The 27,867-nt window shown below is 41.1% G+C and overlaps 2 protein-coding genes across 2 annotated transcripts; both read right to left on the bottom strand.

The window, feature by feature from the left end:
- On the bottom strand, positions 1 to 27,770 carry TMEM242 (transmembrane protein 242). The gene is made up of 4 exons (XM_028103355.2): positions 27,446 to 27,770; positions 26,764 to 26,864; positions 21,271 to 21,408; positions 1 to 522 (listed from the first exon to the last, which is right to left on the bottom strand). The coding sequence occupies exons 1-4, from the start codon at positions 27,531 to 27,533 to the stop codon at positions 424 to 426; spliced, it is 426 nt and encodes a 141-aa protein (XP_027959156.1). The 5' UTR covers positions 27,534 to 27,770; the 3' UTR covers positions 1 to 423.
- On the bottom strand, positions 5,681 to 11,154 carry LOC114209302 (L-lactate dehydrogenase A-like 6A). Its single transcript, XM_028103353.2, has one exon. It carries the CDS (start codon positions 8,361 to 8,363, stop codon positions 7,230 to 7,232), a length of 1,134 nt encoding a protein of 377 aa, XP_027959154.1. The 5' UTR covers positions 8,364 to 11,154; the 3' UTR covers positions 5,681 to 7,229.
- Positions 27,771 to 27,867: the final 97 nt, after the last annotated feature.

Genomic DNA, 27,867 nt, shown 5'->3' with positions numbered 1-27,867 from the left:
TGTGGAAACTCATTTAATTAGACACATTGAGGTACTAGTGCTGGTAGGAGTTTGTCTATAAAGATTTTCCATCGTCTGTTATTATACATTCTTTTTTCAGGTACAAAACTTGGTTTTAGCTGTTATTAACAGAAGTATTTCCCTTGGGATCTTTCTCCACCAAAAAGTTATCCATATAATTATTTTGAAAGGATCTTCCTAATTTGGGGAAAACCTTAATACACACACACGCCCACATCAATGTTAAAGTAAAGCACACAGACTGTGGGCCTCCTGTGTGGACACCGAACGCCATCCATCCTGTGGGTTCAGTCACCAATGCACATGTTGCTGATGACAAATCAGGGGAGTCCCTTTGCTTCTGTGGCATCTCCAAAGCTACCCTTGCCATGACAGTTTTAGACTTTCCCCACCATGCTCATCTCATTTGGATTTCAACGTTTCCTCCCACTCAAGAGAAGATTCGGAGTTCTTGGGAATTGCTGGAAATACTGATTGCAGTTTCATTCGAAAGTCTTTCATCTGAAAGAAGAAAAAAAATCAGTTAGCAAAATTAAAAGAAGGGGAGGGCGCCTGGGTGGCTCAGTTGGTTAAGCGACTGCCTTCGGCTCAGGTCATGATCCTGGAGTCCCGGGATCGAGTCCCACATCGGGCTCCCTGCTCAGCAGGGAGTCTGCTTCTCCCTCTGACCCTCTTCCCTCTCGTGCTCTCTCTCTCTCATTCTCTCTCTCAAATAAATAAAATCTTGAAAAAAAAATTAAAAGAAGGGGAAAAGAGCCAAAGCAATGAGAGAGAGACCCTGTTGCTGCCCGAATGATACTTCATTGCTTGTGGGTACAATAAAAGGTAGAGACTGCTCTAGCTACCTTAAAAGGAAATGAGACACCTCTTTTCTTCTTCCAAGTATTAATCTATGGGCTTTCAATTAACATAAAACACCATTCTGAATCTGGAAGGCAACATAATTTAAATTGCCAACCCTCCATGATATTTATTTCCTACCAGAAGAATGCTATGTATTGTTGGCTTTCATATGTTTATAGATACAGCTGAGAATGGGAGTTCTGGGGTTTCTTTTTTTGGGGGGGGTTCTGTTTATCTTAAATATACCAAGAATTTTGGAGCCAAAAGGAAGAAGGGGAGAGAAGAGACTCAGTAGGAGGTTAATAAAGAATGAACCAGTGGATGGCAGATAAACTAGAATGTTCTCATATGCCAGACAGCGTTGAAGAATCTGTGTAGAGGTTTTACCGGCAGAGGTGGATCTGGAACCCAAGAGCTGGAGCAGGGGGCTGAAGATCTTCAATATGCAGTGTCAGCCCAGAGCACCTGGCTCCAGGTACAGAGCGCACTGCCCGAAGGGAGGGCAACACTCATTTATGGGAGTTGGATAATCTTTACATTAGATAGTCCCAGCCACACAGTTTGATTCATTATTTTAATCTATCTGGTCCTGCTGTGAAGGTATCACTTCAGCACTACAGCGCCACGTTATGATATTCTCATCAGCCACATCCTAACTGCATTTCTCAAGGATACGGATCCCCTCAATCAGATCTGTGAAGCACCTTGGACTCACTGACAACACCAAGTCATTTCCTGGAGTGGTCATTTTGAGAGCTGGCTAATGTTTTTTTATTTCACTTTGTTTTGAAGCCGATTCCTTACTTTGTTTCTAAATTCAGCAAGTGGGTCGTGTTCAGGACTTGTCAGTTCCTAGGCATTCGCTCCAGCTATTAGCAGCACGGACTCTGGGATCAGACAGACCTCTCTGATCAAATCCTAACTCCACTACTTGGGAAAACTGCTTCCTCTCTCTAAGCAGTAGATTCCACGTGTGTAGAATGGCGATCATTACCTGCTTACAGGGTGGTGAGGATGAAAGCACAGTACCTACCACATGGGGGCGCTCAATATATATTAGCTATTGTCATTATAGCATCATTGGCGTTGTGTTCCAAAAACAAAGTTCACATGGATATATATAATATGGTGGGTTTGTTAAAAGCATTACTTTATAGTTCAATATCATTTTGGTCTAAGTATTTTGACATTGGGAGATCCATAAGGGTACCCATTCTATGTAGTTTGTAGGAGGTCCATGCCAACCATCTCAACATTTGGGTCCCAGACACCAGTACTCAAGACACACACGTCCGTGGCGCATATGCCTCTCCCTAGCCCTGTCTCCCATGTAACTCTCTAGCTTGTACTGTGGTGAATCCTTCATGACAGGTTGTCGACTAGAGGCAGTACTGGGGAGGGATTGGAACTGTAGTTCCAAACAGCAGTTCTCAAATCGTGTCATGCCATTTTGGTTGTCATAATCACAGGGAACTGCTATTTGCGGGGGTGGGGGGGAGAGATTCTAAATATCTAACATATTGCTTTGGGGACACCTGGGTGGCTCAGTCGGTTAAGCGTCTGCCTTTGGCTCTGGTCATGATCCCGGCGTCCTGGGATCGAGCCCCGCATCGGGCTCCCTGCTCAGCAGAGAGCCTGCTCCTCCCTCTCCCTCGTGCTCTCTCTCAAATAGATAAAATCTTAAAAAAAAAAAAAAAAAGAATTGCGTTGTCTAAAATACCCACATGGCCCCGCTGAGGAATCTTTTGCATAGACTTTCTCAGTTCAAAGACATCTCCAGCCAGGGTCTGCAATGTGCTGCCTAGTTCTTTCCCTTCACCTTTACTGGTTGAACGTCTGTCACAACTAAGCCTAATGACAGTTTTCAAACGGGGAGTCAGAGAGTGAGGTCATGAAAAGAATCATTTACCATTTCACCTTCTCAGGAATGTGGAACATGGGCAGTTGCTGAGAAGGGAGAAGCTGGGGAACGCAGATGAGGTCTGGGGAGGAGTAAGAGTCACTGCTCTACTTCAGCATGGGGACCTGTGTTCCCGTTTCCTCCTCTTGGACTGATTTTTTTTTTCCTTGTCTTTAATTTCCCAAGTATTGTATCATTTACTTGCTCCCAGAGTCATAAATGAGTTACTGAACCAACGGAAGGAATCGTATCTGAAAAAGAGCTAATTAAAAATAGGCTTCAAAGAGAAGTAAAGGAAGGGAGGCAAGTGGATAAAGAACACCATTTAGGCCTCTTAATTTTACAGCTGTGGAAATGGAAACCCAGAGTCCACATTTAGGTTATAAACAGGGCCTCATGTTGCCTTAAGGGTTTCCACAGCAGGTTTTTAAGTTTGTCCTATTTTTGTTATATGGATAGGAAATTAAAACTTTTTTTCTTTTTACCTCTGTCAATTTCTGATATGCAGTTCAGAGGTGTTGGTCTTATCAGTGATACTCTATCACAGGCCAACAGAAACTTCTGCTTAAAAATGTGCTTGAAAAGATTTAGGGGTTGAGTTAATTTAAGCAAATTTAATTATAACACCAATGTACTGGATTCCACAATAACAATGACAGCTATTGCCATAAGCCATGCCCTACCTTATATCCCAAAAGGTTGGTGAGGATGGGGCATGCTGGGAACTAGTCTCCATCCAGTAACTCAGTTTTACTCTGCAGCATTTTGCAAACTCTTGGATCTCTTCTCTCCTCTTCCCTCTTTCCTCTGACCAGGGAGAATCTGACTGTGGCTATGGGTCACAGGGCTACCCTTCTAAACAGGGCCACTGTGTGTACAGCACAACTCCAGGCGCTGCCCTCCACAAAGGCAGGAATGGCACCCCCTGGGCAATGAGCCTACTGCTCAAGAACCTCATCCTTAAGTCCCAATGTTTGTGTCCAACAGTGATGGGTTGTCATATGATCAGAAAGTACTGCTTTCTAAAGGCAGTTCTCAAATACAATGTCATGACAATTGGGAAACCTATTATAAGTACTTCGTCACCAGTACGGACATCCTGAAGACTGGGTAGGAGCAACTTTTTAGGTATTAGAACAGATTCAAGATTATGCCTCTAATAATCTTACTCTCATTCACATTGCAACAGCTTTTTGAAGGGCCATTTTGGCTAGTATGCCAGGAGTGAAACATGGGATACCGCTGCACATTTATCACGCTCGTCTTGGCAGGAAAAACACATGAAGACTTTTTGGTCTAATATATGGTGTGCTGAAAAACTCCTTAAAAGCTCAGGACATGTACCCAATTAATTTGAGAAAATCCTTACAGCATCTATTCTTAAAAAAATAAGCAGTTATTGGAATTAAAAGCTCAAGTTGTAAAATGTCTTTGCCATTGACTAGCTCATTTAACTTCAATTACCTCTTGCAGGACTTCAGTGCTGGAGGTAGAATGATGAAAGCTTTACAGGACCAACTGATAAGAAAGCCTTTGGATATGTCAATAATTATGGTGCCAAGAGTAATTTTGACGAACCTGGAAATTCATCTTCTCCATAAAATAGAGTAAGACTATAACTGTTACTTGAACAGGAATAAAAATGTCTGCCATTTGAGATTACCTAGGTGCCAGGCACCGTACCAAGCATCAGGCTATTATTTAGTGTTTATAATTCTACGTGGCAGAAATAAGAACCACCACTTTACATATGAGAAACCAGAGATCAGAGAGGTTAACCCAGCCATGGTGACGTGCTTTCTAAGTACAACTGACTGAATGATGTCCCGGGCTTTCTCCATAGCCACTCTGGTTCTGTGACCTGGAAAGACTTGGTACCTCTATAACCTCTATTCACATACCAACTTACACAAAAAAGGACTTCAAAAGCATATTTACTCTTACAGGGGCTACCATTTTATTTAGAATGGTATGGCAGATTATTATCAATGTTCACTGATAACCAGAAATCACGTACTTCTCGATATAGGGAGGTTATACTTTTCCACCCTCTTGAAGTTAGGTAACCACATGACTAGTTCTGGCAAAAGAAATGTGCATCACTTGCAGGGTGAAGCATGTAATTGCAGCTGTTTCCAGGCCACTCTTACCTTTCCATGGAAATAATGGAAACCTGTGTTACTACAGAGGTGCCTCAAGATCCAAAGAGTCTGAGGTATGAAGCCACTTTGTGTAGGACAGATCCCCTAGAGACTCAAGTAAACCCACAGTGGATTTTACAAGAGAAATAAACCGTTGTTATTTTAAGCCACACATCTGGAGACTGTTTTTTCAATATAGTATAACCCAGCCTATCCTGACTGACATAGCGAAGAGAATTACAAAACAGACCTAGGGCATGCTCTGATCCCCTTCAAAATTACACTGAACTTGGCTGAAACATGGCTGAATAAAAGCTCAAGGGCTGGACAAAGGGGAAGAGAAACTCTGTGCAGTTAAGCTTAAATAGCTCTTAGAACCAGCTGGAACCACCAAACCACCATTCTTCCCACTTTCAGAGAGCTCAGTACATCAATTAGTCCCATTATATGATACTACTTCCCGGGTAATCAGAACATTTCTAGATGTTTCCAATAAAATAGTATGGGAGTTCTGATCACTATGGTAAAGGGTCATTTTTTGGGGTGGATTGCTGTCCTAGGTCTATCAACTAAGCAGGACTGGCTTTATTTTATTTTTTAAAATTTGTCAGAGAGAGAGAGAGAGAGAACAAGCAGGGGGAGCAGCAGGCAGAGGGAGAAGCAGACTCCCTGTGGAGCAGAGAGCCCGATGTGGGACTTGATCCCAGGACCCTGGGATCATGACCTGAGGCAAAGGCAGACCCTTAACCGACTGAGCCCCCCAGGCGCCCCAGGACTGACTTTAGAGAGGAGATGCTGATACCTTTCAATTTTGTTTAGCCCTGCAGATATCCACATGGATCCTGAGATATGTTTGAACACACCGTATTATTTAATATTCAATTGCATTAGGAAAGCTAACATGAATTTAAAAATCTTTCTCAGGGTGCCTGGGTGGTGCAGCTGGTGAAGCATCCGACTCTTGGCTTCAGCTCAGGTCGTGATCTCAAGGTCGTGAGATGGAGCCCTGTGTCAGGCTCTGTGCTCAGCAGAGTCTGCTTGAGATTCTCTCTCCCTATACCTCTGCCCCTCCTGCTTGTGCTTCCTCTCTAAAATAAACAGATCTTAAAAAAAAAAAAATCTTTCTTATTTTCTAAGTTACTAGTGCATCATTTAGGTAAAGGTCTGACAAGCATCTTCACTTTCTCCTAAACCCACACTATATCACATGCATAAAGTCTAGAATCTATAGTAAAGTCAATTGATTTAGGAATAAAAAGTGAATGTGTAACTTTCTGAGAAATAAAATCCGTGAAGTACTCATTAAAATAACCAATTTTTATGACAATGATTAACAACAGGACAAAATTCAAAAACAAAAGCTTTCTGTTAATGTGAAGTAAACTGAGCAACAGGCATGACCCTGGAGCATCTTAGGGCCAGGGCCCACTCTGCTGATAAGACCGGGCCTAACAAGAACAGTCTGTAACAGCTTCCTGATTTAATGTGCTAACAGGTCAAGACCTCAGAGCCAGTTCTAAAATAATTTTAGTCAGCCTTTGTTTTTGTCAACTCCAAAATTTAAGTATGTTTCCTTTCCCTGCTGAATAAATGACAGTAACACTTGCCATCTCTGTCAGGCCTCTTTCTAAAAGCTTTACATTTTACTGCATTAAACACTTTATAAGTGCTACCAACCAGATCACTCCTATTTTCATATTTTAACCTAATGATCCTGCTTCACTGGCATCCATACATGAGCATGTGTGTGCATGCGCCCCTCCCCCCAACAAACAGGACCTACTCACAGCCTCCATTTTATAATGCCTTTTTTTAAGGCCCAGCTGATAGTCACTGGGGAATGAAGACAGCCGATGGCTCCATTACAGAAAGTACTTCTGTATGTACATTTATTTTTACATTGTAGAGGAAGTTACAACGCCTTAAAAACGGTATATAAATGAACACAGCAAGTATAAGCCATCCAGAATGAAAGAGCATGTACTTAATGAAAATTATCACTTCTGTAACACAAACACCTATACCCTAATCCCTTTTGGACCAAAGAGCAACTGCAACCAACACACAGAGCAAGTACTGGTACATTAGTGGTACAAAAACACCTTCTTTGATGCAATCACTGAATCATTGTGGGGAAAAAAAAATCATCCTGACACCTGGATACTAAATGAAAAAGCTGGGGGGCTAAATAAACAGGTAACTCACTCTACCTCCTTTCCTGTTTCCAACTTCTAGAAATTCAAACTTCTAAAAAAAAATTGGACATACAAAACCCTCTAACTACTATCCCGTCAGTAACTTCAAGAAGGTAGTTTCAAGCAACTTTACAGCTTGAGCTCCTTCTGGATTTCCCAAAGTGTTTCTGCACTCTTCTTCAGACAAGCCTGTTCTTCAGAGGTCAGCTTTACCTTTACAAGGTCTGCAATACCACTCTCTCCCAAAATACATGGAACACTGAGGAATACTTCTTCATGTATCGCATAGAGACCCTTAATTATGGTGGAAACCGGATGCACTCTTCTAAGATTCTTCAAAATACTTTCTGTTAAATCAGCTACAGAAAGGCCAATGGCCCAAGAAGTATAACCTTTCATTTTAATAATCTCACAGGCACTAGCAATCACGTCTTTGTGGACGTTCTTCCACTGCTCGGGATCTTGATCAGTTCCTATATCTGAGTTCAGATTCTTCAGAGGGACACCAGCGACGTTCACTCCACTCCACACAGGCACACTCGAGTCTCCATGCTCCCCAAGGACCCACCCGTGACAGCTTTCAGAGTGGATACCAAGCTTCTGCCCAATCAAGAAACGGAAACGGGCAGTGTCCAGGTTACAACCACTTCCGATAACACGGTTTTGGGGAAATTCACTCAACTTCCAGGTCACATAAGTTAATATATCCACTGGATTGGAAACAACAATCATTTTGCAGCGAGGACTATACTGGGTGATGCTGGAAATCATTAATTTAAAGATGTCCACATTTCGCTGGACTAAATTAAGGCGTGTCTCCCCCTTTTCCTGGCGTGCCCCTGCTGTGATGACCACGAGGCTGGAGTCTGCAGTGACAAGGTAATCTTTGCTGGACACAATAGTCGGCATTTTCAAGAAAGGGCTGCCATGTTGAAGATCCATGGTCTCACCCTTCAGTTTGTCTTCATTAACATCCACAAGGGCAAGTTCATCGGTCAAGCCCCTTAACAGGATGCTGATAGCACAGGCCATGCCAACTGATCCGGTTCCTATAATGGAGACCTTGTTGTGATGAACGGCCTCCTCGGAAGTGAAATTCTTGATAAGCTCACCCCTGACGGTTGCCATCTCGGACACGGGGGTGACCGCCCAGGCGCCCGTGAGCGGGAGGCCCGCCGGCCGGCAGAGACACGACGAAGTCACCCTCCCAGCGCCCACTCTCCGGCCGGCCCGCAGGACTCTCACAGCCCAACTCATGGCCATTTACTCCAGAGGCGGAGGAAGAGAACCGGGGGAAGCGACAGACAAGCTCTGAGGCGCGAGGGAAGGCTGCGAGCAACCGTTACATGCCCCCTCCGCCTGCTACTGCGGCTGCGCAAGCCCGGGGCTGTTGGGAGGCCCCTCAGTCCACTACTGCGGCTGCGCAAGGCTGTACGGTCGGAGGGCCCCCGCAGCCCCTACTGCGGCTGCGCATGGCGGCAAGCCTGCGGGGCATCTCAAGGGCCTCCAGGAAAGTACTTGCCTCGGACTAGGGTGGGAAAAGGGCTTCTCCAGCAAACGAATTCTGAAGTGAAAATTTTATAAACACAAATTCTCTTCAGTCTTTAACGTATATAATGGCTCAACACAGATCCCTGGGATTACTGATTTTCTATTTTTGCTACAGATGCCAAGTAAAAATAATCCAGTAAGTACAGATAAAAATAGGGTTAAGTTTTCTGAACTGCATCCCTGTGGGGAAGAATAAGGTGTGTGCTCTGTCTCCAAATGGCCGCCTTCACCGTTTCTCTGCATCTGTAAGAGAAGTGGGGCTCCTGTTTTATGTTGTATCCAATTTGAGAACTTTTATTTGGAAAGGTCCCACTGCCTTCATACCAGTCACGACCATGACCCACAACTGTGGGGAAGTCACAGCAGCTGACAACAGGGGAAGTGGCCGACTGTGCGCTGGCTAGTCCAACAGTGAAAACTCACGGCGAGACGCTGTTACTTCTTGCTCATGCCAAAGGAAAGCTTGTGATTCAGAGTCCTGATTAAAAACGACTTCTCAAGTCGAAAGGTGGGGAGGTAGCCTTCTATTAAAATGAAGATAGATCTTAAATGTCCTTAAAATGGCAAATTTTGACCAACGCACAAATCAGATAATTGATTAAAACAGTAAAAACAAATACTAGCCAGTACACAACAGGGCCGTCAGTATATCTTGCCTTACTCTGCATTTCTCTGGTCAGTCTTACGAACTTCCTTGGAAGTTACTAAGAAGATAGCAGCTTTACATCTGATGAAATATAAATAAAATATAGACCCTAATAAACCCAGTAAACTACCGAAGTCCAAATAAAAATAATGGCACTTTCTCCCCACTTATAAATAGAATTCTGACCATGTAATCATTCCTCAAAGTTCTCCTCTCCTTCTAAGCGAGCAATATGCTCTTCCTTAATAGGGCTCTTAGGATTCACAGCCCCCTCCCAGTCAGAAAACAAACAAGCAAAAGGATTTCAGTTTCAGAACACCAAATCTTGACAAAATGAATATTTCATATTTTGGACTTGGAAAGCTATTCTTTCTGCCACTGAAATGCCATCCAGAATGACAGGAATAATAAGCAAAGGAGTTGGTGAGGGGTGGAAAAGCGTGGCTATTAGTGGAGTTCTTGCAATCCTGTTTCAGTGTGACTCAGCACTCCAGCAGGGACCAGACACCCCATTTAGAGAGTATGGGGTCACAAGCTCCATGACACACACAATGGTGAGAGCACCACATACATGAGTCCTCTCCACAATGGTGGTCAGATTTATGGTAACCATTTGTCAAGCTGAAAACTGGAATTTTTAAAATGATCATCTTTATTTAATGATGGCTAACATCCTAGAGGGATCCTTTTAAAAGACCAACTTTTGATAGTTTCTTTTATCCCAGTCATAATCGTAATGTTTTAACCTGATGCCTGTTCCCACCTTCTTCCCATAATGATTCCTTTGACCATTCAAGTCATTTTCTAAGCTAAGTGTTCTTGAGGATGAAATTCAAGCACATAAAGACTCTTAGCTAGATGACTTCTTTCTAAAGTAGTTTTCTTTCTAGAGTTTGAACCTCTTCAGAAATAAAATCTCTGACAGCTGCCTCTTCAGTTTTTCTCCTTAGCCACAACTAAATCAATCTTGAGAAAATAACACTCTCCAAAATAAAAATACCTCAAACAAAGCAGCTTTTTATTTACAGTAAGTCTTGAGATAAGAAGGGAAGAACTAAGAAAGACAAAGAGAGGTACATGACCTCCAGAGCAGATTTCGGTCTACTCAAAGATGTGCAAAGCTAAATACAGCCAGACAGCTCCCTAATGACCCGTCTTCGGTGGCTCTTTATTCCTTTTGAATGGAAAACCTAACTCAAATTATCTATTCAAAATACAGCATAATATTATAGCTGATGGCAGGATTTGGCTTGATTATATCACTTAGGAGGGAGGAAGCAGGAAATGAAGATGACCAGCAATGGTTGCAATTAAGTCATTCTATTCTTTCGGCCTAGACTCTCACTCCCAGCCCCCTGCCCTTTTCCTATCTAGGAGTCTGGTTCAAGTATTCCTCTGTCTTCTACAATCCCCCAAACAGAAGTGCCTTTTAAAAATCCTACGCCACCAGTGTCTTTTGTACCTCTCTCCATTGTAGGATTTATCACACATTATTAAATGTAATTACTTGGGAATTTGTCACTCCAAAGAGATCACCTTGTATTTAGAGCCCATCACTACCCTCTAGGACAGAGCTTGGTGAGTGAATTCAGTAAATATTCACAGTAGAAGAGAACAAGTATAGAACCCAGTGAAGTAAGGCTAGAGGGCAGAAAGGTGAGAGAAATGGGAAGGCACAGCTGGAGAATCCACCTGGTGCCAAAGTTCTAAATTAAGGGGTAGGCAAAATGTGTAGTGCCTGTTTGGGGTTTCTTAGCAAGGCTGATGTATAAATTTCAGATAAAGATATGGATAAGCTAAAAGATTTAACTGTTTTCAAAGCCAAAGCCAATACCTACCAAGTCAGAACATACAAAAAGAAAGAAATTCTACAGTGCTAGAAACACAGTAAAACAAATATGCAATGGCAGAGAGAATATTTTCATTCTTAAAAAAAAACGTTTTGTTCTTTGGAAAGCTTTTAAAAAATAACCACTGCACAAAACTCTTGATATGAAAAAAAAAAAGGCGAGCGAGAGAGAAGTTGCAATGAAAGCAGTATTAATTAATATTATAAGCTATAAACTTATGAGCAAGCAGAGCATTATATAAACATAATTATTTTAAAAGTCTTCTTTGAGTGATTTAAAAATCATAAAATGCAAATTGTAGTTTTAAAACGAATTAGTGGGCTATGCTTCTATTGCTCTTTTACTAAAATCTTTATAACTTTGTAATCCTTGTGCGGGGGTCTTTACAAATACCAGCACCTTAAAGCATTTTCCTTTGTCAGTGAGACCAGGAATGCTGGGGGGGACAAAAGTAGGGCCACAAAGCTAGGTTTCCTGATAAAAGCAGACCGTCAAGTCAAAACACTGCAATCAACTGCCACTGATGGTATTCAAATATCATAACAGGAATTGGCATGTTCATCTAACAAAGTACCCAAATCTCACTTCTTCTGTTCTTTAAAGGCATCCTCTACATATAATTTTTGATGTACTTAAAAGAGCCACATGTATTAGTCATTCAAAAGGAAATATTTTAATGAAGCACAAAACATGAAAAACAAAGAAACTAAAACTCACTGGTAGGTGTTTAAATATCCCAAATCGTAGCTTAAAACAGACAAAGCCAAATTTTATGGATTTAGGCTCTAACTGCATAGGTGCAGTTTTATTAATTCACTCCAACTATTCTCTGCAGTTGGATTAATAGAAATAATACCGTGGTCCTTGATAACAGTTCTAGTCATCTAAACAAAATGACATGAAGAATATGTTTGTACACGGAAGTTACCTTCAATTTAGGTAAAAACTTAAATTTACCTAAAGATAGAAACTTACATTACCTTTACAGTCTCAAAACTGCCAGAACGGATTAACTCCCTGTTGTAACGGTTAGAAATTAGTTTGCCTCAAGACCCCATCTAGGAAAGAACAGAGCCAGCAGCAGGAACAGTAGGAAGAGGAAGGAGTGTTCAGTGGGGACATTAGCAAGGACAAGGCTCACAGGCTAGAAGAACATGGCCTTTCAGCAAGGCTGGAACTCTTGAGTGCAACAGACAACCAGCCAGACTCTCAAGCGCAGCGCTGCGGACATTTGCACCAGATCCCTCTCTGTGCGGCCTGTCTTGTGCAGTGCAGGCCGCTGAGCTGCATCCCCGGCCTCTATCCACTAGATGCCAGCAGCACCCCCACCGTTATGACAACCAAAAATGTCTGTGGATGTTGCCAAATATCTTTCTTCTGTGGGGAGGGGAAGTCAAAATGCCCCCATTAAGAACCAGTGGGTTAAAGAATAAGTAGGGGCCAGATCACAGAGGGACCAAACCATTTCAAGGAACTTGGACTGTATTCTCAAGGGAAGAGTGAGCCATTGAAATGGCAGAAACTGTGATCAGATTTCATCCAACAGGTGTTTACTGGACACATCCTCTGTGCTAGGCACTCTTACAGGTGCTAAGGATATGACAATGAACAAGACAAATGAGGTCTCTATTCTCTTAAAATTTACATTCTTTTTGTGAGGACACATAAAACAAGAAAATGGTCAATATAACTTCATTTTGCAATTGTGCTGTGTAAAGAAGAAAAGAGGATACTGTCAGAGAGGAACTGGGTGGTGGGAGTAAAGAGGCTACTTTATTTTAGACCAGATGGTCTGGGGAAGCTTCTCTGAGGAGATGAAATAAAACTGGGCTGAAACTCTAAATGCCAACAGAGAGCCACCACGCGAAGACCTGGGAAAGGAGTCCCCTAGAAAAGCTGGAGGAAGGTCCCTCAGTGGGGAGGCCGGTGTGCCGCAGGGCGGGGTGGGAGAGTGTGGGGCAAGAGGAGGTCAGTGGGGAGGTGGGGCTATATCTCGCGAGTCTTTTTTTAAAAGATTTTAAAAAATTTTATTTATTTAACAGAGAGAGAAAGAGAGAGAGAGAGAGAGAGAGAGGGAGAAAGAACAGGCAGGGGGAGCGGCAGGCAGAGGGAGAAGCAGGCTCCCCGCTGAGCAGGGAGCCCGATGCGGGGCTCGATCCCAGGCAAGTGGGTCTATGGGCAAGGAGCTCAGAGGTCAACTAGCGATGCAGGCCTGGCAGCCTTCTGAGTGTGGATGAAGCCACCGGAGCAGATGGACCCTATGAAGGAGAAAATTTAAGGGCAAAGCAAGGAATCTAGCATAAAACATATAAAATAAGGCAGCAGCATTTCAGAAGTAAATGGAATAGTGGGAAGGAAAAAATAAGAGCCAAACTAGGATTGAGAAAAATTACAAAAAGAATAAAGAACTATAAAAGGCCAGAATCCATTAACACAAGAAGCAAACAATAACTGATATATCTAAGTCATCAAAACCTAGTGAAATTACATTCGGCACAGTCTACACTGTGGAAAGATACATAGCACATTAAAAAAAAGATTTCTTCTTAAAACTGTTAGAAATTATTCAGTTAGGAAAATTCAATTTGAGTGACCACTTCATTATCGGGTATACTGGTAAATGAATAATAATATATATAAATATATCAACATACACATATAAAAATGTTTTATAGATTCTTAGATATTTCTAAGTGACCAACCAATAACAGGTACCTTTCACAGCAAAGCGTAGGGGGGGAAGCGTAGGTTACCAGGTCTTCACTCCACAGTGCTTTATTTAGAGAGATCTGTTCATGTGAGTCCAATTTTCTATGCTCAGTATTAGAAATAAGGACAAAGAAAAAGAAAACCCAAATGAAATCAAGAATACTTCTCCTCGAGTGGAATAAGGCTGGGAACATTCCTGAGGTGATTAAGCCTGATTTGTGTCAGGCTTTGGAACAAGGCTTTCATGGCAGAGCTTATCTTCTCTAGCAATTGTTGCACATTCCCACTTTATAAAATGCTTGCAGCCCTATTTTACTTATAAAAGGAAACTGGTGGGTTTTTAGAAGAGGTATTTTGGCAATATGCCAAAAAAAAAATTGGCTTTTTTTCCCCTGCCCCCTTGGCTTAGGCCAACCTTAGCCCCCCCTCAACACAGAAAACAAAAGACGACATTGGTCATACCTCCCATTTTAACATGAGCAAGTCCCTGTGATTTGGTCTCTGTCACCAAATTGCCCTTCGACATTACATCGAGCGCCTCTTACCACCAGATGCCAAGCCCATTAGAGGTGCAGTGAATGGGAAATAAGGGTTATAGAGATGTTCTTGTCACCTCAGACCTAAATTTAAGTGATGCACAGTGCCACTTCCAATTAATTTAAAAATGATTCCAGGAATATATTCCTCAATGCTTACACTGTTTGAAGGCCCTCAGCTTGACAGAACTATCTGTGCAAGATCATGATGACTCTGTGTTCTGGGTGTTCTAGTAAGTACTATCAGCAAGTGGAAGTGAAGCTGGGTCTGCTGACGTTATGGTAATCAGAGTAAGGAACTGAAGTTTGCTTCCTGGGGACAGAAGCTGGTAGAGACGTTTGGAAGCTCTCAAATTAGATGAGGCAAGGACGCAGAAGGGACACATTTCAGTCACTTTTCAGACTTCCCCTGCAGATCTCTCAGAAGTGGTTACCATTAAACAATTTGCCAGAAGGATTTGTTTTTAACCTTTGCCTGAAACCAAAGAAAAGTACAAAGCATACAGTCTATTTCTTAGATATCTCAGATGTTAAAAACTTCTAAGCCTTTTCATAGTTTTATTTACATATGTGGTTCTAGCATTCACCTACAAATGTTGCTTCACTTGAGACAAATAACTTAAAAACTGTGTAGGAATAAACATATTTAATACAAGATCTACCAGATGTTGAAATTAGCAAAAAGTCGAAAGAGATTTTACTGTAATTAGCAAAAGCCCTCAAAGCTGGTCATAAGGTCATTAAGAAATGAGCATAAACCCGGGGAGCCTGGGTGGCTCAGTCGTTAAGCGTCTGCCTTCAGCTCAGGTCATGATCCCAGGGTTCTGGGACTGAGCCCCGCGTTGGGCTCCCTGCTCAGCGGGGAGCCTGCTTCTCCCTCTCCCACTCCCCCTGCTTGTGTTCCCTCTCTTGCCGTCTCTGTCAAATAAATAAAATCTTTAAAAAAAAAAAAAGAAATGAGCGTAAACATTAACATAAAAAGTATACTTAGCAGCAGCTACCAAAAAGAGCTGGAGAAAATACATTTTATTAGAATGAATCTAATATTGTCCTAAAGGAAAGCTGTATTACTTCTCTTAAAGAATCTTTCTTAGAGTGGCGCCTGGGTGGCTCAGTCGTTAAACGTCTGCCTTCAGCTCAGGTCATGGTCCCAGGGTCCTGGGATCGAGCCCCACATCAGGCTCCCTGCTCTGCAGGAAGCCTGCTTCTCCCTCTCCCACTCCCCCTACTTGTGTTCCCTCTCTCGCTGTCTCTGTCAAAAAATAAATAAAATCTAAAAAAAAAAAAAAAATCTTTCTTAGTATAGGAAAGACAGATGCCAATTTTTGGAGAAATATTTAAGATGTGTTTTATTTACATGTTTTATTTTTTGTTCTTAAAGAAACGGAAGCCTGGACTCTTGAGCAAGAAGCAACCTCTATCAGTAGATCAGGAGGCGACTGAGGCTGGAGAGATGTGTGAGACTTCTATCACAGATTATCTGCATAAAAGCCCTGAGAGATGCAGTAAAGGAAGAAGGAGATTATTTTCCATCTATCAGATTGGCAAACATTTCAAAGTAAAAGAAGCCACTAATGGCGAGGGTGCTAGGAAACCTGTATGCACTGTCAATATCTTCTAAATGTATAAATTTTGTGCTTAGCAATGGATATCAAAAACAGTTTTATATACCCCTGGATTCAACAATAACATCATTTGTCTTTAGGACAAATTTCCTGACCAAGAAAAGTACAAAAAGATGCATGCCTACAGAGGTTCACTATGGTGTTTAATAGTGAAAAATTATAATCTAAATGCTCTTGGCAGGAGACTGATTAAGTAAATTATAATATAATGGAGCACCGTGTAGCCATTAAAAGTGATGGAGATTTATATAGTCTACTGTGCAAAGACGTTCTTGTGGCTATTCAGTGAAAAAAGGTTCCAGAATAGAACAGTAAAACATTTACCTACAATTATATGAATAGGCTTATAGAAAGTCTAAAGGGATGTTTTTATTGTAGTAAGTGATTATGACTCAGTGAGATTTCTGGTGATCTTTGTTTCCTTTTTTGTACTTTTCTATACTCTTTTGTTGTTGTTGTTTTTACAATGAGTACCTATTTTAACAAAAGAAACACAAAGCCATCTTTGTTTTAAAAAAGACAGGTCCTAAACATGTTTTTCTTTAAAAATAAGCAATATATGTAAATAAAAACAAATATCTCTAATTACATGGTAAAAAACAAACTAAACTAAAAATTCCCTTTATTTACAAGTTAATTTTTAAATTTAAGTCTCTGGACAATTTAAAGTATTTCACAATAACTAAACATGTTTTCATTCATGGTTTTATCACTATTGAGATTTTAGCTCCTCTGAGGGCAACAACTGTAAATTATCTGTGAATTCTAACTATACCAGGTATCATGAATATATTAAATACAAGGCACAGTAAATGTTAGCCATGGCGATTCTGACTGGTACTCTGAGACAGCCTCACCTCCAACAAATGTTGAACGAGATGAGTCCACAGGCATAATAAGCCCTAAAGCTCCCAGTCCTATCAATCAGGAATTATTTATACAACCAATATTTTTCATTCTAAGGGGAGGAAAAAAAGCCAAAATAGTCTAACCATAAATATGCTCAATCTTTTTAGAAATCCCTTCAAGTATCAATACTTAATATAAATAAGAAAAGATACAAAAGTTAAGTCTTTGTGTTTGAGTAACATGTAAATAACTGTAAGTGGCATGGTTTTTTTTTTTTAAGATTTTTTTATTTATTTGCGAGAGAGAGAGAGCACGCAAACGTGCACAATGAGGGGGGAGGGAGGGGCAGAGGGAGAGGGAGAAGCAGACACAGGGCTCAACCCCAGGAAATTGGGATCATGACCTGAGCTAAAGGCAGATGCTTAACCGACTGAGCCACCCAGGTGCCCTGGTTTTTTCTTTTGATAACTGGGGAATTACTAGTTGGTATCTCTAGAGATCCTTATTTACTCACTGACAAGCATTTATTTCAACTACTCTAAACTTAAAATACTTGCCCCTAATAAAAAGAATCTAATCATACTGCCACGGTGTGAACCTGGCCTGAACAGGGCAGTCTCCCAGGATCCTCTGGGATCCTTTGGGATCATTAGCTGCATGAGGGGACCACAGACCCATAGTAAATGCTCATTCTTTTCACAATTAAGTTACTGTTATAAAATTATTGCTGCCTCAATCATAATCAGATGATAAAATACCGTAATTCAAAGAAATTGATGAATCCATACTGAGCAATCAGGCCTTGCTTGCTGGCCCACAACGATGGCAGGCCGGAACTGGTGAGGTGATCCCAGGCTGAACCTGGACTGGTTCGTACACGAAGGGAGGGAGGCTCCCACCTTAAATCCTGGGCGCACCTACTGGCTTCAGTCCGCTGACAAGTTAGCCTCCACTAGCTCTCCTTTTTTTGGAATCTCTAATTAAATGATAACACTATTGTGTAAAATATAAATTTATATCTGACGTATTATACATGTTATATGTGAAATAAATTCCATAACAACTGTGAATAAACAAAGTGTACATCCAAAATATTTCTAAGAAACTGAAGAGCTTAGCTTCAAGCACTGCAGCATGCCCTCGTTTAGGCCAGCAGATGTAGCTGTGAATTAAAATAGGGAATGTGAACTGCTCTCCTTCAGCCAGTAGATGGCACCCTTCTTTTTTTTGAACTGGGTTTATAATGATACTTTAATATGATTCAAGGTTGCTACCAACAATTATTTGACACTGAGATTGATTCTGATTTACCTGAATTTACCTAGAATAATCATATCAATTATTTATTGAGTGCAGAGACCTGGACCATTTCTGTCCAGCATTTTCTAAGATTGTTTTCTTTAGTCATGGAAAGATATCATTTCCCAGGACTCAGGACAATCTCACAATTATCCTCAAAACTCTCTAAAGGAAAACTGAAATGTAATACTGCTCTCCACAAGACTCAGAGTGGGTCATATAATAAGAATTTGCTTAGAGAGTCTTAAAACTGAAGGCGTCCATAATAACGGTCTACTGGGGAGCCCTGTCTAGGCACAGTGCCTGGCTCAGGGTAAGCCCACCAATGTCTTTTGAATGAACAAATTAATAAACACTACTGCTTTTAAAAGGTGTGCCCTTGAAAAACTATCAGTGGTTCATTTTTCTGTGAGACTTCTCAGATATGGATATCAAACTGCTATTCCTAATGACCTACAGGTAGGGGGACAGCACATTTGTATTCTCACGTTTTCGTTAAAGACATGAAGATATAAAAAGATTCCAAGTGTCCTTATATTCAGCAGTGCCAATCAGAAAATAATTTTTCTTGCCCAACTATTTTATTTAGGCCATAAAACAAAGAAGTTCACATTCTAGAAACTAGAATAGCACCGGATAGTCCATAAAGCCCAGCTTCTTGAGCTTCTTAATCTAAATATCTTCACTTTGTTGGTCTATGAAAATTTGGATCGATTCATTATGACTCTTCTCATTCAAAGGCTATTTATATTTTAAAATATCTTAAAACTTTATTACTCAGTTTATGACCTACATTACTAAGTTCTGGAAACATCACCTAACAATTCCATGAAGTCAATATAAAGTGCTAACAGACCATGATTTTTATAGAAACTAAAAGCTTAATAACCTTATTATCAAGTATTTCATGCCCTCAAGTATATTTCACATGTAGTCAAAGAAGTTTTGTGAACTTCTAGGCAGCTGTGCTTCATTTTTAGCATAAATTAATAAAAATAAAATCTAGCACTATTTTTTTAAAGGTAGTATTACTGTTAAAGCAATACATATTTAAGAATATACAGAAAAGTAAAAAGAAAATTCACTCCCACACCCATAATTCATCCACACATTTATAACGGACATATTTCCCCCCAGTTTTTTCCACCTGTTTTCAAATAACTGCTCTCATATTATATATACAAATGAATCCTGCTTTACCATTATACCCTAAGCATTTGTCTACTGGAGATGAAGGCTAAAAGAAGGCCTTCTCTTTTCTAAGGAAAGAATGGCCCGGTCCTATACCTGAATGGTATTAATCACAATGTTGGGAGATGAGGCCCACGTTGAAGATACCCAGGAAAACCTGTCAAGTTATCAAGAATGTGTGGATCACATCACGATCAAAACTGAATTTACTACCTCCTTCCCCCTCATTCTGGCTCCTTCCAACTACTCATTTATTTCCAAACTTAGCTAGGGGAGGTAACATTGGAAAAAAAAAAAATCTAGGTTCTAAAGACTATCAGACTTGGATCCAAATCTTGACTCTGTCAATGACAAGCTGTGTGATCTCGGACAAGTGACTTAACCTCTCTGAGTCCCAATTTCCTCATTCATAAAATGGGGGATATTACTAACTGCTTCATAGTTATTGTGAAGATTAAAAAATCTGCTATGCCTAAAATGTCTGGAACAATGCCTGCAATGGAAGGAGAGATTTTATACTGGTCAAAAGCAAAACTGAGGTTAACAACAAAAATCATCCAAAATCTTCAGTCATGGGTTTTCTAACTTTTCCAAGTAAACACAACTTTACTGTTATAAACAATCACTAGCCAAGAAAGTTACTTTAAAAATAAAGGTTAGTCAGACGAGAAGAAAAGCCACATCTATCTGTCTATCAGTATACTTTGAGTGAAAAGTACAATAATGCCTATGTTCAGTTATGATTAAACCAAATATAAAAAACTCAGTAATGCCTATAAGATTACTTGTCACTCCCCCTCCCTTACAATGTCCCCCTCTCTACAGAATCACTCCCATCAGCATACTCACAGGCTGTTAATTCTCCCAACTTAAAAACAAAAACACAAACAAACAAAAAAACCCCTCTCTTGATCTCAGTCCCGCTTCCAGCTATGACCCCCATCTCTTTCTTTCCCTGTAAAGCAGAACTCAAGATGTGCCTATACATACAATCTGTCTCCTCCATTCCTTTGGATCCACTCCACCCAGGCTTTACCAACCAAGGACTGCCACACTGCTAACTTGGCAAACTCCTGAGTCTCATCTTACATGATTTAACCCCACTATACACCTTCTTCACCTGGTGTCCAAGTCACCATTCTCCCGGTTCTCCGGGGTTTTCTCCTTTGGTAGGGAAATCTCCCTCGCTAATTTCCTCCGTATTTCCCAACCTCTAAACCTTGGGAGTGCCCCGAGCTCCTTCCTTGGACCTCTTTTCTCTTTACGTTCAATGCCTTGGTGAGCTCATCTGGTCTCCTGGCTTTGAACACTACCCATATACTGAAGACTCTCAAATTTACATCTTGACCTTGTACCTCTCCTCTGAATTCCAAACTTCTGTATCTAACAGCTTGCTTGACTCACCACTTAGCTACCTAACAGATATTTCAAACTCACAGGTCCCAGACTGAGCTCCTGACATTATCCCTGAATACCTGCTCCTCTCACACTGGTTCCCATCCATCTTCCAGCTGCTCAGGCCAAAAGCCTTGGAGATCCTTGACTTCATTTATTCTCTCACCTCTCACATCCGATGTATAACAAGTCCTTGTTGGCTCTACCTTCAAAATATATCCAGAACCTCTTTACCTCAACTCCCTTGCTGCCACCTATTCCAAACCACCGTCAATTCTCACCCGTCACACATGTGCAGCCTTGTCCACAGAACTTCCTACGAGTAGTTTAAAAAAAGCCAACCATTCCTAATATACAGCTTTTCAGCTTGGGGTATAAATTACACACACACATACAAACATACACATACACACAAACACATACACACACACTTCTTGAAAATCAGGCATATTTAATATTTAGACCACAGAAAGTGGAATAAACATTCCAGATACAAATTACAGGACTGTAGTTACTTACACTGTGAACTCCTAAAGCTTTCCAGACTGCGAAGCTGATCACACCAACCCCACACCACGCGTAAAGTGAGCCCCAAGCCAGGGCTCGCAAGGCAAGGCAAGACCCGCTCTCTGGTAAGGCGGCTGTGGCCATCCTTCCCTGCAATGAAGACAGGAAAAAATCATCAGTTCAGAAAAAGTAATTATTTCAGGAGTGTTTGAAACTCATAACTCTCTGAATGTCACCATAATTTTGGGAAGCCAGACCAACCCAAGTCCAAAAAGAAGCTTTGCTACTTCGTAACTGCAGAGAAGTCACAACTTCTCTGACTGACAGATATTTGAGTACTCAGGGCCTTGCCAGGAGCTGTGCTAGGTACTGGAGAGAAAAAGGCAAATAGAGTAACTTCTTTCTGACTAAAGATTCTAGTCACTGGGGGGTGGGGGGGGAGAGCGGGGGGAGGACACAGACACATAAAAGTTAATTATGATCTAAATGGAATGTGCAACAATAGAACTATACACACAGGGCACCACAGTCCCAGAGGAGGATACCTAATCTGTTGTTGCAATTAGAGGAAGCTTTAAGGAAGGGTGAGGTGAGCTAATCTAAGTCACTGCAAAGACTTTTAAATACATATGCAAAATGCAGGGCATGTAGTAGAAACCCAGCTTACGGCAGCTATTCATGAGAAACTAGAAAATAAATGATGACTCTCCTCTTGGGTTTCAAGGAATCATATTAAGGTAAAAATCTATACCATAATAACTGAACAACTTTCAGACTATCAGCATGCAAACTTGACTAGAGAAGAATAGGAATGCAATGCATGCTTCAAAAGGGAATAACCACCCCATCACTGAAAGCACCGATTACTGATTATTTTCTTCCAAAACTTTTCTTTGCTGTTTTTGCCTATTAATTCTCCCAGAAAAGCCCTAAAACATTCTGTCAAGATTTCTCTGAGTCCCATTCATTGGCATTTTCATTAGAATGTCATCAAACTGATTAGCTAATGTGACAAGATAGCAAATTTATAATGTTTGGTCTTTCCTCTGGAAATAAATTTCCATTTACTCAAGCCTTTCCCTTTTTAGAATAATTTTCTTTATATTGCTCAACCCATTGAATAAAGGTTTGTAGCATGTGTGCTGTGATTACGAATGGTATTGGTGACACACAGAAACACTTGGTTTACCTGTATTTTCATGTCTTGCACCGTGCCCTGACCCAGAAGATAGTATTTGCTGACTGAACACTTGTTAGTAATATACCTGAGACCCAACCAGATTTTCAAGAGGTGTTTCTTTAGTTATTTTCTATGATCAAAACAACATGCTCTTACCCCTTTTCTCACATTGCTATAATTTCTGAGTGGTTCTCTAGATATCACAGATCTCATAAATTCACTAACTTCTAACTGGCCTGAATTTTCATCCAGAAGCAGTACCATTAACCAAATATTATTAAACCAGGGTCAATTTAAGTGCCTAAATTTTATTTTAGAAACTTAAGTTAAAAAATTCCTTATTTCCTTGGGAAGGACAAAAATTATATATGTACTACATATGTACATGTGTTTTTAAAAGCCACCTTAGCTTACATCTTCCTCTGTTTACTCCATGAAGGACAAAGAAAAATGAATGTTCGTTCAGTACTTACTACTGCCTTTCCATTCCCAGTTTTCTAGCCTGATACTTAGCTAAGACAATGCAGTTAAGACTTTGAAGAAATGATGACCATCCTCCTGAAATAAGAGCAGTGTAGGCAGTCCCCAACTAAAAGCTGATTGTCCTGAGCCACAATCTGAATCTGTATTATGGTTAATGTCTAGATTCCAGGCTAGTGGACAGAAGTCTATTTAAATAAAAAATTGTTAAAAATAGTGTAATTTCTTCTCCAAAAATAATCAAAGATGGAAAGAGTGCCATGGTGGGCAAACTGTTTAATTTGTGCCTCAGTTTAATGGGGACAACATAATAACAGCATCTCATGGGGTTGTGATGAAGGTTCAATGAACCCTAACCCTTAAAGCAGCAGCTAGCACATGGTAAGCATTCAAATGCTAGATATTATTATCACTATTAATGTCACAGAAAACCACCAGGCAGTGACTCTGAAGTACACTGCCTAAGTGGTATTCTTAAACCAGTGCTTGCTAAGTGTAAATGCATTAACTGCTCCAGAACCTCTGAGCCTCTCAAACAGAATCTGGATCAATGGTAATGCTCTAATTCAGATGTTTCGCCAGAGGGGAGGCAGAACTTTACACAACATATTTAACCATCCAGAACAGTGGTTCTCAAACTTTCTGGTCTCAGGATCCGTTTATACTTGGATCCCAAATATTTCTGATTATGTGGACTATACTTATTAATAATTAATATTTTAGAAATTAAAACTAAGAAATTCTTAATTTTAACTATTAATTCATTTACAAATAAACCCAGTATAGATCAATATAAACCTATTTTTATGAAAACTACCTTCCAAAACAAAAGAATTTAGTGCAAGGAGGCAATGTTTTACATTTTGATTAATCTCTTAAATGTTTGGCTTAACAAAGGACAGATGAATTTTCATAAATGCTTCTGTATTCAATCTGTTGCAGTGTTTTTTGATTGTAAGGCTGGATTTTATGCAGATTCTTCAGCGATCTGTGGTTGGAAAAGGGACAAGTATTTTAACAGCCTTCCTTCTTTGATGCTCCACCAAAACTTCCCAAATAGCTGCATGCACTCTGGGATCTGAAGTCACACCGATGAGTTTTTTGTACTTTGTTACACTAAAATCCATTAGTCTATTTTGTATTTCGAATGGACCTTTTATCCATGCATTATGATCATTCAGAAAATATTGATTCACCAAGTTATGCAGATCCTTCCAATGTTGACACCATTTATCAAATATTTAAAATTTCACATCATTAATATTACCACCAACCTCATCAGAAAAGCCTTTACGTATTGAGCACCTATTAAGCTGACAATGGCAGATATAAGTTTCCTAAAATCTAATTTTCACTTGCAAGCTCCAGTTTTATCATTGGCAACAAATACTGACAAGTGCTTGCTTAAAGAGATGACACAGGCTCATTTTGTTCATTTTGAAGAAAATGTCTGCCAAATACCCACTTATAGTCTGTCAGTTCCTCTTTCAAATAAAATATGATATTACATGGGAAGAAAAGCAGCTAGTTCAGCATGCAACTTAATCACACCATCACTTTTCCTGGAGAAAAACGTCTTTCTCTGATATAAATCAGAAGGGCTTTGTGCGTACTTCCCATTTCTTCACAGGGAATAGTAAAGAGGTATAATCAAGGGTTAAGATTTAATAAAATCAATAATTCTACTGCTATAACAAGGACATTCTTATGCAATGAGGTTTGTTTGTTTTTTTAAACTACAGACGCACAGTAATGAAGAACACCATGACCGCTAGTACAGTTGGGTACCACTGCCTTGATTACACTAAGGTACCAGCAGTTTTACCCCACGTGCTTCTACACCATTAGTGCAAATGCCTCAATATTACTATGAAGAGAGTTTTGACTTTACAGACCCCCAAAAGAGTCTCAAGGATCCCTAGGGTTCTACGGACCACAGCTTGACAACCACCGTGTTTGACAGGGCATGTGTGGCAATCAAATCTTAGAATCACAAAATAGAATGCCAAGTTGTAAATGTGGGTATGTGGTTTTTTTTTTTCCCCCGAGAATCCCTAGCTTTCATCAGATTCTCAGAAAGGTCTGTGACCCAAAGGTTAACCTGGTAATTTAGGCTTAGAAATGAATGCAAATTCTACTATTAAAGCATCACTATCAGTTAGGCTTTACTGATTCCTTCTACAAGATATATTTCTGCACTGAAAATATTCTATAATACAGGGTGAAAATGACCACAAGTTTCATCACAGTGATTTGGGTAGCTCCATTTAAGCCTTGAGTATTCAGATGGGGAACAAAAGCACCTTAAATGTGGTCTTTTTCCTTTACAGTACTTACAATGCTTAAGTACGATATCAGATTATTAAAAATATAAGTGGAAAGGGAACTCGACTGGTTTACGATTTTTCACATAACACTGTTCTTCCAAGCAAACATCAAATTATAATTATATAGTTAATTGCGTCAATATTTAATATGTCTCCTGCACCAGATGCTAGCTTCCTGAAGGGCAGGCATTCTGTTCATTTTTGTATCTCTTGCACCTAGCTAGCACAATGCCTGACACATAAAAGATCCCAAGTTAACATCTGAAGCAATGAGATGATGGCTAAATAAACCATATGGGATAGAGAGGGCAGAGACAGGACAATACATGCAAACAAGTAACTCCAAGTCTACAAGTCAATGAGAAGAAACACTCCTCAACAACTGGGGTATGACCACATGAGTGATTACTCAATCTTGCTCATGGAGTTAAGAATTTTCTGCCTTAAGAAGCTTATAGTCATTCAACCCAAACTGATTGAGCACTTATGTGTCAGGCACTTTTCTGGGGAGCGGGGATGAAGCAGCACAAAGCACATGTGATCTCCGGGCTCAAGGAGCTGATCCATGCTCTTCATCAATGATAAGATGCACTTTACTTCAACAATTGAACATTTTTGAAATAGAAATGTCTCTGGTGGGGCGCCTGGATGGCTCAGTCAATAGAACATGAGACTCTTGATCTGGGTGGAGAGCTTAAATAAATAAATAAATAGAAATGCCTCTAGCAATCAGTATTGTGTCAAGAATTTAACTGGCATCATTTTTTTTTCCTTAGTGGTACATAAAATACTGGGGCCTCTTACAACTGATAGGGAATTACCCAGATTTAGACTTAGTCATGCTGTGAATACGAAATGTACTGGATGAGCTTTCAAAGTCTTGTTCTGTTTAGGGCGCCTGGGTGGCTCAGTTGGTTAAGCGACTGCCTTCAGCTCAGGTCATGATTCTGGAGTCCCGGGATCGAGTCCCGGGATCGAGTCCCGCATCGGGCTCCCTGCTCGGCGGGGAGTCTGCTTCTCCCTCTGACCCTCTTCCCTCTCACGCTATCTTCATTCTCTCTCTCTCTCAAATAAATAAATAAAATCTTTAAAAAAAAAAGTCTTGTTCTGCTAAAATTTAAGAAAAAGAAAGCACATAACTAAATACTTCTTTCTTTCTTTAAGATTTTATTTATTTATTTGAGAGAGAGTGTGCACAGAGGGAGAGGGAGGAGCAGGCTCTCCACTGGAAAGAGCCCCACATGGGGCTTGATCTCAGGACCCCGAGATCATGACCCGAGCTGAAGGCAGACACTTAACCAACTGAGCCACCCAGGAGTCCCTAAATACTTCTTTCTAAATGAAAATAAAGACCACTGATTAATTTGTACATTTCTTGAATCTATGAGATGTATATAGGTTTACTTCTTAAAACAATATGAAAGGCCACCAACATTTTCTTTACTTCTCCTATGCACAACAGCTGCCAATTATCTGTAAACAATAACAATGCTATAAATGGATTTCCGTGTCACAAACCTTATTGAACCATTCAGGGCTCTTCTTTTTAGCCAATGATAATGTTGTAACAAACCCGGCTAGCATTCCTGCTGCAGCCACAGCACCAAGGAAAACTCCACCTGCCAAGAGTTTTGGGGGTAGGGCGTGGAGGGTGAGGAGAGAGATTAAAGAGAGGGAAAAAAACAAAAAACAAAAACAAAACACAACATAACACCTTAAGAAGACGTACGCAGGTTCAGACACTATTTAAATTACATTTTAAGTCACTTTTGTGAAAATTTGAGAACGAAACTAGGCGGCTCTGGCCATAAAGGTAAACGATAGCGGTGCGAAACCTGCGTGACCTCATGACCCCTGGTTCCTGAGATCATTCTGCGGGACCGTTCCCAAGGGCTGAGAATTGGCCCTGGGTCCCTTCCCCTCTTCCCGGGGACGGTCTGAAGTTTCTCCCGGGGAGGAAAACAAGCTAGTGGAAGGTAGGGGAAGGCACAAGAGAAACTATAGAGCGGAGGGGGGAAATACAGCACACAGCCCCAGGAAGACTCCATCCCGCACGACCCCTGACCGGCCGACCCCCACCAGCTAAACTCAGGGCAATCCAAGGGAATGTCTCCCCAGGGCGGGGTGTGTGTGGGAATGGCGGGACCAGCGCAGGCCCCGGAAGAGCTCGCCCCGACACCAGCACCTCACCACACCACACCTTTCACCAGGAAAAGCCGATCGTCTGTGGATCCCGGAGTGTCGAGACCAGCGGACGGCGGTCCAGGCCCCGCACCGGTCGTCCCCATGTTTATAAGCCTCCACTCCTGGGTCCGACGCCAACTGGGTTCGGGGGGAAGCGAGAGCGAAGCGGAGGAGAAAGGTTCCGCTACCACCTCTCCCTGTGCGTTCTCAATACTGGTCCCGGGAACGGCTGCTGACCCCAAACCCTCTCTCCTCCCCCCACCGACCCGCAAGAAAAACGTGGTGGCTGCACGTGGGTGTCCCCACCCCAGCCCCGGGGGGTGGTGTCCTCCCAGGCCGCCTCCAGGTTGGGCCGTTTGCCTGCTCCAAGGTGATGGTCGCCGCCCTTGAAAATTGCGTCTCTCTGAAACAGTGCTCGGCTCTGACTGTAGGAGGCAG

The sequence above is a fragment of the Eumetopias jubatus genome, unplaced genomic scaffold (genome assembly GCF_037043125.1).
Source record: "Eumetopias jubatus isolate StellerSeaLion01/CBP00866 unplaced genomic scaffold, mEumJub1_p1.0 scaffold_6, whole genome shotgun sequence".
NCBI lineage: Eukaryota > Metazoa > Chordata > Mammalia > Carnivora > Otariidae > Eumetopias > Eumetopias jubatus.
Note: the sequence above shows the minus strand (reverse complement) of the source record. Positions and strands in the feature narration are given on the sequence as shown.

Coding starts and splice junctions, on each gene's coding strand:
- LOC114209302 (XM_028103353.2), bottom strand. CDS start 8,363: ATGGCCATGAGTTGGGCTGTGAGAGTCCTGCGGGCCGGCCGGAGAGTG.
- TMEM242 (XM_028103355.2), bottom strand. CDS start 27,533: ATGGGGACGACCGGTGCGGGGCCTGGACCGCCGTCCGCTGGTCTCGAC. Junction 26,865..27,445: donor TCGGCTTTTCCTGGTGAAAG/GTGTGGTGTGGT, acceptor AACTCTTGGCAG/GTGGAGTTTTCCTTGGTGCT. Junction 523..21,270: donor AAGCTTTAGGAGTTCACAGT/GTAAGTAACTAC, acceptor TTCTTCTTTCAG/ATGAAAGACTTTCGAATGAA.